The sequence below is a fragment of the Scylla paramamosain genome, unplaced genomic scaffold (assembly GCF_035594125.1).
Source record: "Scylla paramamosain isolate STU-SP2022 unplaced genomic scaffold, ASM3559412v1 Contig5, whole genome shotgun sequence".
Lineage (NCBI taxonomy): Eukaryota > Metazoa > Arthropoda > Malacostraca > Decapoda > Portunidae > Scylla > Scylla paramamosain.
Genome location: NW_026973670.1, coordinates 1,477,501 through 1,490,000, shown reverse-complemented (window position 1 = coordinate 1,490,000; position 12,500 = coordinate 1,477,501). Strand labels below are relative to the sequence as shown.

Below are 12,500 nucleotides of genomic sequence, written 5' to 3'. Positions count from 1 at the left end.
AGAGTTTGCATGAACAATGAGTGATCAGAATTGTTATGGCATGGTTTGCAAAAAGACTATAATACTTGAGCATGATTTCAGTATTTGTATTATGTACACACACACACACACACACACACACACACACACACACACACACACACACACACACACACACACACACACACACACACACACACACACACACACACACACACTGGAAGCCTCTCTCATACACTCCCATAACTATAAACCCTTTAAGAAACTCGTTACACATCCTTCCAGCTCTTAAATGCCATTATGATTTCCTTTGTCTCTCCCTGTCCATCCTTCCCTTCTCTCCTCCTACAACGGAATCTTGTCTTCTGTCTTGTGGTGACTGTCTCTTCAAGTCCCACAAGACAATGCTATTCTTTCGTCGCTTAAGTGTCATTATGCCACTCTCTTCCTACTGCTTCTCTACTCCTCTCTCCCTCTCCATCTCTCCCTACACTCCTGCAACAGAATCCTATCCTCTATCTATTGGTGACTCTCTCTTGAAATCCAATAATGCAATGCTATTCTTTCTATACCACTACTGAGGCCTCTCTTCTAAGACGCTCAGCTCTTTCACTCACGACTGTTTTCCAAGGCCACAAAGATTCCCAAGGCTGTTTCTCCTATTAATAATGTAGAAATCATGTTAATATCTAAGCAGAACCATAAAAAACACCTTTAAAAACCCCTTGTCACTGCAACTAGTGCCTTTCAGTGTTGTGAAGGCGCACTGCAGAAACCTTCAGAATATGGTCACCTAATGGTCTTTAAAATGGCCGGTGGTGCTCTGTTCCTTATCTCAATCCACCCTGTACTGTGCTGTGTGTCCCTCGAGACCTCCCTTCACCTCCTTGATTCCTTATCCACGGTGGTTCAAGGAGAGCAACAGTGTTTGAGGTGTGTTTCAAGGGAGTGAAGGGCGGAGGAGACTTACCCATCCTAGTGAGGTTAAACACCACTTCAAATTCCCATAGGTGTTCTTTATCCTCCTTAGACACCTTAAGGACCCTGCAAACCCCTTAATTATGTTTGTGACCCCCATGGTCTCACTTAAAAGCCCCTTAAAACGTTTTTGATCCCCTTACAAAGCCCTGAACCCTTCAAAAGCTTCTTAACACACCTGTCATGCACTTTTAATCTTCCTGCAACAAGCTCAGAATCCTTAATCACACGTAATACATCATAAATCTACTTTGAAATACCTAAAATGCCCCTTAAACACACCCTAAACACACCCTAAGGCACATTCTATAGCGCAACAACCTTTAAAAGTCTCTTAAACATCCCAGAACTCGTAACCACCCTAAAAACCCCTAAGTCTTTTAAAACATCCCTAAAACCCTTAAACTTACTGAATATTATCCCTGAATTTTCTTAAACACCTTGTAACAATTTAATCCTCCCTGAAACACCCTGAATACCCTTAACACTCGCTAAAACACCCTTACAACACCCTGAATCCATTTAAGACACCCTTAAAATACCCTGACTACCCTTTAAACACCTTAAAATATCCTTTCAACACCCTGAATCTCTTAAACACCCTTTAAACACCGCAATTACCTTTAAATCTCCCTGAACCCTCTTAAAACCCCCCTTAAAATACCCTGATTACTTAAGATACCCTAAAACACCCTTGTGACACCCCTGATATGTTCTGATCGTCTTCGTAATGCTACAGGCGGGCCCCGATCGCTTCCCTGGACTGCATGGAGGACTTTCAGGGATGCGGGGACAACATTCAGGGGCGCAACGATCCCCCGCAGCAGCTAGGCGATCGCGCAGGGCAGGGCCTCATCAGCGGAACAATACGATACAAACCCTTGGGAAAAAGTGGACTACGTGTCTCTCAGTTGGGTTTAGGTGAGTCTCCCCCCCCTCCTCTCTCTCTCTCTCTCTCTCTCTCTCTCTCTCTCTCTCTCTCTCTCTCTCTCTCTCTCTCTCTCTCTCTCTCTCTCTCTCTCTCAAGGCTGTTTTCAGTTTTTCCTATGAGTGTGTCTGCTTCTATTTTTTTATTTTATTTTTTGTGTTTTTCCTAATTTAATAAAAAAGAATGTTTAAGGTGTTTTTTTTTTCCTTATTTGTTTATTTATTTGTTTATTTATTTATTTATTTTATATTTTTGGGTTCTTAATTTGTGCACGGTTTTGAGGTTTCAAGTTTGTTTGTTTGTTTGTTTGTTTATTTTTTTCTATTTTGGGTTTTCAAATTATTTATTCTATTTTTTTCATTATTATTTAGTCTATCTTTTTTCTTCTTTTTTTTTCTAAACTTTCTTTTTATTTATTCTTAGATTTTCAAGTTTTATTTCAGTTTTCATTTGTATGTGCCTTTAATTTTTATTTTTTTTTATTTTTTTTTTTCCAAATTATTATTATTATTTTTTTTTTAAGGAATTCCATTTTTTCCAGGAATTTTGAGGTCTTGATGTTTTAAGGTGTCCAGGTTTTTCAGGATTATTTTTTTTGTGATTTTAAAGATTTTTTGAAGGGAAAGGCTATTTTTTGTGGGAGAAAAGTTATTTTTTGGGGGGAGAAAGCTTAATTTTTTGGGGAGAAATCTTAATTTTTTTGGAGAGAAAGGTTAAATTTTTGGGGGGAGAAAGGTTAAATTTTTGGGGAGAAAGGTTAAATTTTTGGGGAGAAAGGTTAATTTTTTGGGGAGAAAGGTTAAATATTTGGGGGAGAAAGGTAAAATTTTTGGGGGGGAGAAAGGTAAAATTTTTGGGGGGGAGAAAGGTAAAATTTTTGGGGGGGAGAAAGGTAAAATTTTTGGGGGGGAGAAAGGTAAAATTTTTGGGGGGGAGAAAGGTAAAATTTTTGGGGGGGAGAAAGGTAAAATTTTTGGGGGGGGAGAAAGGTAAAATTTTTGGGGGGGAGAAAGGTAAAATTTTTGGGGGGGAGAAAGGTTAAATTTTTGGGGGAGAGAAAGGTTAAATTTTTTGGGGGGAGAAAGGTTAAATTTTTTGGGGGGAGAAAGGTTAAATTTTTGGGGGAGAAAGGTAAAATTTTGGGGGGGAGAAAGGTAAATTTTTTTTGGGGAGAAAGGTAAAATTTTGGGGGGGAGAAATGTTATGTTTTTTTGGGAAGGTTTTCAAATTCTTTTTATGGGGACTGAAGCAAGTAGTCCTCCTCCTCCTCCTCCTCCTCCTCCTCCTCCTTCTCTTGTTGGAATTTTAGGGGTAATTAATTAGTGTTTATTAATGATTTTGCGTTTTTTTTTTCAGGTTTTTAATTCCTTGTAGTGTTTAACCTTTTTTTTTTTGAGAGGGTTTTAAAGGTGGAGTTTTTAATGACTTGTTTTTTTTTTTTTTTTTACTTTTTTAAGGAACTTCAATATTGTTTAAGACTTTTGGATTTTTAAGATTTATTTTACGGTTTTGGTTAATTTTCAGCTATTGAGGATTTTCGTTTTTTTTTCTTTTTTTATTTCTGATGTTTTTTTTAACGTTTTGTGTTTTGTAAGGTGCTTCTCATTTTTTTTTTTATTTCTTTACGGTTTTTGGGATTCTGAAGGTCTTTCTTAAGACTTTAGAGTTGTAAGACCCTTGAAACACACTGTATTCCTTTATTACACGCTTTATTACCCTTGAAACACACAGTATTCCCTTAAAACACACAAAAACACCTTTAAAATACACTGACCTCTCTTGAAACACCCTAATACTACTTATTCTATTTAATATACCCTACGCTACTCCTATAACACACTACATTGTTTTAAAAGACGATTAAAAACCACTGAATCCTTTACAACACGCAAAAACACCCTTAAAACACACTGGATTTATTTTCATCACGCCAAAACGCCTTAAGACGCGCTCCCCCCTCAGAACAAAACCTCCCTCAAAAAAGTAGGAGGGAACAGAAAAGGGGCTACTGTCAGTTGCCTCAGACACCTGAGTTTCAGTGAGGAAAAGAAGATGAGGTTTAGAAGAGGAGAGGTGGTGTTCTACAGATTGAAAATTAGATCTTATACCGCGAATGTTGCAGAAGTTAATGGAGAAAAAGTTGAGGGGGGTGTCAAGACACTTAAGGTCGTCGACAGAAAGGCAGTCCGACATGGGGATATTTATGGTCCCCTCCCCAGATGGGGACTCCGAGGCTGGTGTAGGAGTCGCCATGATGATTTTAAAATGTTAGAGTGAAGGGTGTGTGTGTTATTAGGTGCTTGTAGTTTTGTGTGGAGGAAGAGAGTTGTCTTTAGAGGGCAGGCTGTGACTGCCCCCTTGTGTTGTGAGACACAAAGGGAAACGTTCAGTGAGGTCACAGCTGGGTTTAATGATAAGTTCACAGCACCCCCTCATCCAGTGCTGCGCACCTCACTGGGAGTAATTATCGTTTTTGCAGGTGCCTAATGCCTATATATATATATATATATATATATATATATATATATATATATATATATATATATATATATATATATATATATATATATATATATATATATATATATATGTAATAACAAACTTAATGTTTATCCATTTACTTAATGAGAGAGAGAGAGAGAGAGAGAGAGAGAGAGAGAGAGAGAGAGAGAGAGAGAGAGAGAGAGAGAGAGAGAGAGAGAGAGAGAGAGAGAGAGAGAGAGAGAGACCACACCCATAATTGACATGCAAACCTATTCTCTCCTTCCCTCTCACTCTCTCTCTCTCTCTCTCTCTCTCTCTCTCTCTCTCTCTCTCTCTCTCTCTCTCTCTCCAAATAGCCTTAAAGCACTCTCGATCCCGTTACAGCAGCCTTAAAACAGTTTATCCCTTTACAGCAGCCTTAAACAGCCTTAATTCTCTTATAACAGCCTTCACTGTGAATGCCCTCACAACAGCCTTGAAACCTTTGCAGGCGCGTGGGTGACGTTCAACCCTCAAGTGAGCGACGAGGTGGCGGAGGAGGTGGTGACGGTGGCCTATGACTGTGGCATTAATGTGTTCGACTTGAGCGAGAGTTACAGTGGCGGGCGCGCTGAGGTGCAGCTCGGCGCTATCCTCAAGAAGAAGGGTTGGCGGCGCTCCTCCTACCACGTGCTCACTAAGGTGTACTGGAATTCAAAGTGAGTGATTACCTAACCTAACCTAACCTAACCTAACCTAACCTAACCTAACCAAACCTTACCTAACCTAACCTAACCTTTTCTAACCTAGCCTTACCTAACCTAACCTAACCTAACCTAAACTAACCTTATCTCATCTAACCAACCTAACCTAATCAACCTAACCTAACCTGACCTAACCTAACCAATCTAACCTAACCTAACCTAACCTAACTTACCTAACCTAACCTGACACATCTTACCTAACCTTACTTAACCTGACGTAAAGAAACCTAATTTTCCGAACATTTCCCAGCCTAACCTAGTAAACTAACTTGATGGCCAGTATGGGTTCCTTGAAGGCCGCTCTACTGGTGATCTGGCTTTCCTTTTTTTTTTAATGTTGGAATGACACTGGCCAAGGGCTACAAAAATCCAATAGAAAAATAAAAGGCCACTGAGATGCCAGTCCCATAAAAGGGTCCAAAGCGGTAGTCAAAAATTGAAAGATAAGTGTCATGTAACCTCCCTCTTGAAGGAATTCAAGTCATAGGAAGGTGGAAATACAGAAGCAGGCAGGGAGTTCCAGAGTTTACCAGAAAAAGGGATGAATGATTGAGAATACTGGTTAACTCTTGCATTAGAGAGGTGGACAGAATAGGGGTGAGAGAAAGAAGAAAGTGTTGTGCAGCGAGGCCACGGGAGGAGGGGAGGCATGCAGTTAGTAAGATCAGAAGAGCAGTTAGCGTGAAAATAGCGGTAGAAGACAGCTAGAGATGCAACACTACGGCGATGAGAGAGAGGCTGAAGACAGTCAGTTAGAGGAGAGGAGTTGATGAGACGAAAAGCTTTTGATTCCATCCTGTCTAGCAGAGTGGTATGAGTGGAACCCCCCCAGACATGTGAAGCATACTCCATACATGGACGGATAAGGCCCCTGTACAGAGTTAGCAGCTGGGGGGTGAGAAAAACTGGCGGAAACGTCTCAGAACACCTAACTTCATAGAAGCTGTTTTAGCTAGAGATGAGATGTGAAGTTTCCAGTTCAGATTATAAGTAAAGGACAGACCAAGGATGTTCAGTGTGGAAGAGGAGGACGGTTGAGTGTCATTGAAGAAGAAGGGATAATTGTCTGGAAGGTGTTCCTGAAAGGTTGGACGTCTGTGAAAAGACGTGGAAAAGTGCAGGGTGGTATCATCAGCATAGGAGTGGATAGGATAACAAGTTTGGTTTAGAAGGTCATTGATGAATAATAAGAAGAGAGTGGGTGACAGGACAGAACCCTGAGGAACACCATTGTTAATAGATTTAGGAGAAGAACAGTGACCGTCTACCACAGCAGCAATAGAACGGTCAGAAAGGAAACTTGAGATGAAGTTACAGAGAGAAGAATAGAAGCCGTAGGAGGGTAGTTTGGAAATCAAAGCTTTGTGCCAGACTCTACCAAAGGCTTTTGATATGTCCAAGGCAACAGCAAAAGTTTCACCAAAATCTCTAAAACAGGATGACCAAGACTCAGTAAGGAAAGCCAGAAGATCACCAGTAGAGCGGCCTTGACAGAACCCATACTGGCGATCAGATAGAAGGTTGTGAAGTGATAGATGTTTAAGAATCTTCCTGTTGAGGATAGATTAAAAAACTTTAGATAGGCAGGAAATTAAAGCAATAGGACGGTAGTTTGAGGAATTAGAACGGTCACCCTTTTTAGGAACAGGCTGAATGTAGGCAAACCTCCAGCAAGAAGGAAAGGTAGATGTTGACAGACAGAGCTGAAAGAGTTTGACTAGGCAAGATGCTGCTGTGGCAGACGATCACTGTTCTTCTAAGTCTGTTAATAGTGGTGTTCCTCAGGGCTCTATTCTGTCACCCACCCTCTTCCTATTATTCATCAAGAATCTAAACCAGACACTTGTTGTCCTATCCACTCTTACGCTGATAATACCACCCTGCACTCTTCCATGTCTTTTCCTAAGACGTCCAGCCCTTCTTTAATGACACTCAACCGTCCTCCTCTTCTTCACTGAACATCCTCGGTCTGTCCTTTACTTATAATCTGAACTGGAAACTTCACATCTCATCTCTAGCTAAAGCAGCCTCTGATATTTAGCGTTCTGAGACGTCTCCGACAGTTTTTCTCATCCTCCCCAGCTGCTAACTCTGTACAGGGGCCTTATCCGTCCATGTATGGAGTGTGCTTAACATGTCTGGGGGTGCTCCACTCATACCGCTCTGCCAGACAGGATTGAATCAGAAACTTTTCGCCTTATCAACTCTTCTCCTCTAATTGACTGTCTTCACTCTCTCTCTCTCTCTCTCTCTCTCTCTCTCTCTCTCTCTCTCTCTCTCTCTCTCTCTCTCTCTCTCTCTCTCTCTCTCTCTCTCTCTCTCTCTCTCTCTCTCTCTAACTGACTGTCTTCAGCGATGTGAAAGACTGAGCGTCTTTCACATCGCCGCACTGTTGCATCTCTTGCCACCTTCCACGGCTATTTTCACGCTAACTGCTTTTCTGATCTTGGTAACTGCATGCCTCTCTGCTTTCCGTGGCCTCGCTGCACAAGACTTTCTTCCTTTGTCTCGTTCCTATTCTGTCCACCTCGCTAATGCAAGACTTAACCAGTATTCTTCATAATTCATCCCTTTTTCTGGTATACTCTGGAACTCCCTATCTTCTGTATTTCCTTCCTTCTATAACTTGAACTCTTTCAAGAATGAGGTTTCAAGACACTTATGCTCTAAATTTCGATGATCATTTTTGGTCTTGCTTTAGGGACTAACACTCTGGTGGGACTTTTCACTCTTTCTGTTGCCTTGGCCAATGTTCCTCTTGCGTAATAGCATAAAAATGAATATATAAATAAATAGTCTTACCGAACCTAACCTAAGCCAACCTAACCTAACCTAACCCAACCTAACATAACCTAACCTAACCTAACCTAACCTAACCTAACCTAACCTAACCTAACCTAGCCAACCTAACCTAACCTAACCCAACCCAACCCAACCTAACCTAACCTAACCTAACCTAACCTAATCCAACCCAACCTAACCTAACCTAACCTAACCTAACCCAACCTAACCTAACCTAACCTAACCCAACCCAACCTAACCTAACCTTACTTAACTTGTCTAACCTAAACAAGTGTGTTTGTAGTGTCTAATGCAGTTATCTTAAGTAAAGGTTGTGGTTAAGAAGACGTGAGGAAAATCTTTAAGTAAGTGTTTAAGTAAGTGTTTGGTAGTGTGTCAAGGCAAGATTTTCCATTCTGAAGTCACTACCACCCTCATACTTGTCGAGTGCCAGGGTTCCTCTACTTGTGTGCTGGAGTGTATTAGGATTGTAAGTATGTGTATGGTGCGTGGTGAAGTGCAGTAAGTAGTGCTGTCTAAATCACCCTTCATGCTGCTGCTACAACAACAACAACAACAACAACAACAACAACAACTATATTATTACTACTACTATTACTACAACAACAACAACAACAACAACTACTACTACTACTACTACTACTACTACTACTACTACTACTACTACTACTACTACTACTACTACTACCACCTGCATACTTTGAATTAGGTTTTTACTACTACTGCTACTACTACTACTACTACTACTACTGATATTTTTGCTACTATTCCTATTCACACTACAACAATTCAGCCTCCACCACCACCACCACCACCTCTTCCTTCTCCTCCTCCTCCTCCTCTGGCTCACTTCACCTCACCTCACCTCACCATCACCACCACTACTTTGCAGGGGTGATGAGAAGGGGCTGAGTCGCAAGCACATCATAGAGAGCATCAAGGCCTCGCTGGACAGATTGGGCTTGGAGTATATCGACGTCATGGTTATCCACCGCGCTGATGACATGTGTCCTATGGAAGGTGAGAGAAAGAGAGAGAGAGAGAGAGAGAGAGAGAGAGAGAGAGAGAGAGAGAGAGAGAGAGAGAGAGAGAGAGAGAGAGAGAGAGAGAGAGAGAGAGAGAGAGATTCTTGCCTTAAACTAATCTAACCTAATCTAACATAGTCTGGCTTCTCATCTCTGTGGCCTTGGAAAGCATTCATGGTAAGAGAGACATTGTTTTTAAGGGTGTTTTTACAGTTGTAGTGATAGATTTCCTCCTACTTTCTCTATCCTCATTTTTCAATCCAAAGCTGGATGCTGCGTTTACGTGCGCAATGACTTAACTTGCTCTCGTGCCCACGCTCTTGAATCTTCCAAGTTTTCCACCATCTGGCCACGACTACAGAGTCACTCTCATACTAAATTTATCTGTGCTGTATACCTCTCTCCTAACTCCTCTGACTATAAGAAATTATTTGACTACTTAACTTCCAAAGTGGAGCACATTCTGACCCTCTTCCCTTTTGCAGAGATCTCCATTCTTGGAGACTTCAATGTTCACCACCAGCTTTGGCTTTCCCCTCCCTTCACTGACCATCCTGGTGAACTAGCCTACAACTTTGCTATCCTCCATGACCTAGAGCAATTGGTGCAACACCCTACTCGTATTCCTGACCGTCTTGGAGATACGCCCAACATTCTTGACCTTTTCCTGACCTCTAATCCTTCTGCTTATGCTGTCACCCTTTCTTCTCCGTTGGGCTCCTCCGATCACAGTCTCATATCTGTATCTTCTCCTATCGCTCCAATCCCTCCTCAGGATCCCCCTAAGCGAAGGTGCCTCTGGCGTTTTGCCTCTGCTAGTTGGGGGGACCTGAGGAGGTATTTTGCTAATTTTCCTTGGAATGACTACTGCTTCCGTGTCTTTCTGTGCTGAGTGCATAACAGAGGCGATAGTGTCTGGCATGGAGGCGTACATTCCTCACTCTTTTTCTCGACTTAAACCTTCCATACCTTGGTTCAACACAGCTTGTTCTCGTGCTATACATGATAGATAGGTGGCCCACAAAAGGTACTTAAGCCTTCCATCACCAGAATCTCATACACTTTATATTTCTGCCCGGAACCATGCCAAGTCTGTTCTCCAACTAGCCAAAAACTCCTTCATTAACAGAAAGCATCAAAACCTTTCAAGATCTAACTCCCCTTGTGACTTCTGGCATCTAGCCAAAATATCTCCAATAACTTTGCTTCTTCTTCTTTCCCTCCTCTGTTTCAACCAGATGGCACCACTGCTATCACATCTATTTCTAAAGCTGAACTCTTCGCTCAAACCTTTGATAAAAAAATCTATCTTGGATGATGTTTTCCATGCCCTCGCTGGCCCAAACCCTCGGAAGGCTTATGGACCTGATGGGGTCCCTCCTATTGTTCTCCGAAACTGTGCCTCCGTGCATGCACCTTGCCTAGTCAAACTCTTTCAGCTCTGTCTGTCAACATCTACCTTTCCTTCTTGCTGGAAGTTTGCCTACATTCAACCTGTTCCTAAAAAGGGTGACCGTTTCTAATCCCTCAAACTACCGTCCTATTGCTTTAATTTCCTACCTATCTAAAGTTTTTTGAGTCTATCCTCAACAGGAAGATTCTTAAACATCTATCACTTCACAACCTTCTATCTGATCGCCAGTATGGGTTCCGTCAAGGCCGCTCTACTGGTGATCTTCTGGCTTTCCTTACTGAGTCTTGGTCATCCTCTTTTAGAGATTTTGGTGAAACTTTTGCTGTTGCCTTGGACATATCAAAAGCTTTTGATAGAGTCTGGCACAAAGCTTTGATTTCCAAACTACCCTCCTACGGTTTCTATCCTTCTCTCTGTAACTTCATCTCAAGTTTCCTTTCTGACCGTTCTATTACTGCTGTGGTAGACGGTCTCTGTTCTCCTAAATCTATTAACAGTGGTGTTCCTCAGGGTTATGTCCTGTCACCAACTCTCTTCTTATTATTCATTAATGATCTTCTAAACCAAACTTCTTGTCCTATCCACTCCTACGCTGATGATACCACCCTGCACTTTTCCACGTCTTTTCATAGACGTCCAACCCTTCAGGAGGTAAACATAGCACGCAGGGAAGCCACAGAACACCTGACTTCTGATCTTTCTAAAATTTGTGATTGGGGCAGAGCAAACTTGGTATTGTTCAATGCCTCAAAAACTCAATTCCTCCATCTATCAACTCGACACAACCTTCCAGACAACTATCCCCTCTTCTTCAATGACACTCAACTGTCCCCCCTCTTCTACACTGAACATCCTCGGTCTGTCCTTTACTTATAATCTGAACTGGAAACTTCACATCTCATCTCTAGCTAAAACAGCTTCTATGAAGTTAGGTGTTCTGAGACGTGTCCGCCAGTTTTTCTCAACCCCCCAGCTGCTAACTCTGTACAAGGGCCTTATCCGTCCATGTATGGAGTATGCTTCACATGTCTGGGGGGGTTCCACTCATACTGCTCTTCTAGACAGGGTGGAAATCAAAAGTTTTTCGTCTCATCAACTCCTCTCCTCTAACTGAGTGTCATCAGCCTCTCTCTCACCGCCGCAATGTTGCATATCTAGCTGTTTTCTACCGCTATTTTCACGCTAACTGCTCTTCTGATCTTGCTAACTGCATGCCTCCCCTCCTTCCGCGGCCTCGCTGCACAAGACTTTCTTCTTTCTCTCACCCCTATTCTGTCCACCTCTGTAACGCAAGAGTTAACCAGTATTCTCAATCATTCATCCCTTTCTCTGGTAAACTCTGGAACTCCCTGCCTGCTTCTGTATTTCCACCTTCCTATGACTTGAATTCCTTCAAGAGGGAGGTTACATGACACTTATCTTTCAATTTTTGACTACTGCCTGGACCCTTTTATGGGACTGGCATTTCAGTGGGCATTTTTTTTTATTGGATTTTTGTTGCCCTTGGCCAGTGTCCTTACATAAAAAAAAAAAAAAACTTGGTATTGTATAGTGCCTCAAAAAGTCAATTCCTCCACCTATCAACTGGACACAACCTTCCAGACAACTATCCCCTCTTCTTCAGTGACACTCAACTGTCCCCCTCTTCCACACTGAACATCCTCGGTCTGTCCTTTACTTATAATCTGAACTGGAAGCTTCACATCTCATCTCTAGCTAAAACAGCTTCTATGAAGTTAGGTGTTCTGAGACGTCTCCGCCAGTTTTTCTCACCCCCCAAGCTGGTAACTCTGTACAAGGGCCTTATCCGTCCATGTATGAAGTATGCTTCACGTGTCTGGGTGGGAGTGGGGGGTTCCACTCATACTGCTCTTCTAGACAGAGTGGAATCAAAAGCTTTTCGTCTCATCAACTCCTCTCCTCTAACTGACTGTCTTCAGCCTCTCTCTCACCGCCGCAATGCTGCATATCTAGCTGTCTTCTACCGCTATTTTCACGCTAACTGCTCTTCTGATCTTGCTAACTGCATGCCTCCCCTCCTTCCGCGGCCTCGCTGCACAAGACTTACTTCTTTCTCTCACCCCTATTCTGTCCACCTCTCTAACGCAAGAATTAACCAGTATTCTCAATCATTCATCCCTTTCTCT

At 42.1% G+C, this 12,500-nt stretch overlaps 1 protein-coding gene across 18 annotated transcripts in view; it reads left to right on the top strand.

Moving 5' to 3' along the window:
• The window catches only part of LOC135096590 (voltage-gated potassium channel subunit beta-2-like), a 51,336-nt gene that overhangs the window by 22,262 nt on the left and 16,574 nt on the right, over positions 1 to 12,500 (top strand). For all 18 annotated transcript variants that reach the window (XR_010264834.1, XM_063998190.1, XM_063998197.1 and 15 more), the window contains 3 exons: positions 1,697 to 1,878; positions 4,860 to 5,067; positions 8,807 to 8,934. Coding sequence is in view for 17 of the 18 variants with exons in the window: in XM_063998190.1 (XP_063854260.1) it covers positions 1,697 to 1,878; positions 4,860 to 5,067; positions 8,807 to 8,934 (518 nt within the window). In the remaining variant the exon portion in view is untranslated. The remainder of the gene's footprint in view (positions 1 to 1,696; positions 1,879 to 4,859; positions 5,068 to 8,806; positions 8,935 to 12,500) is intronic.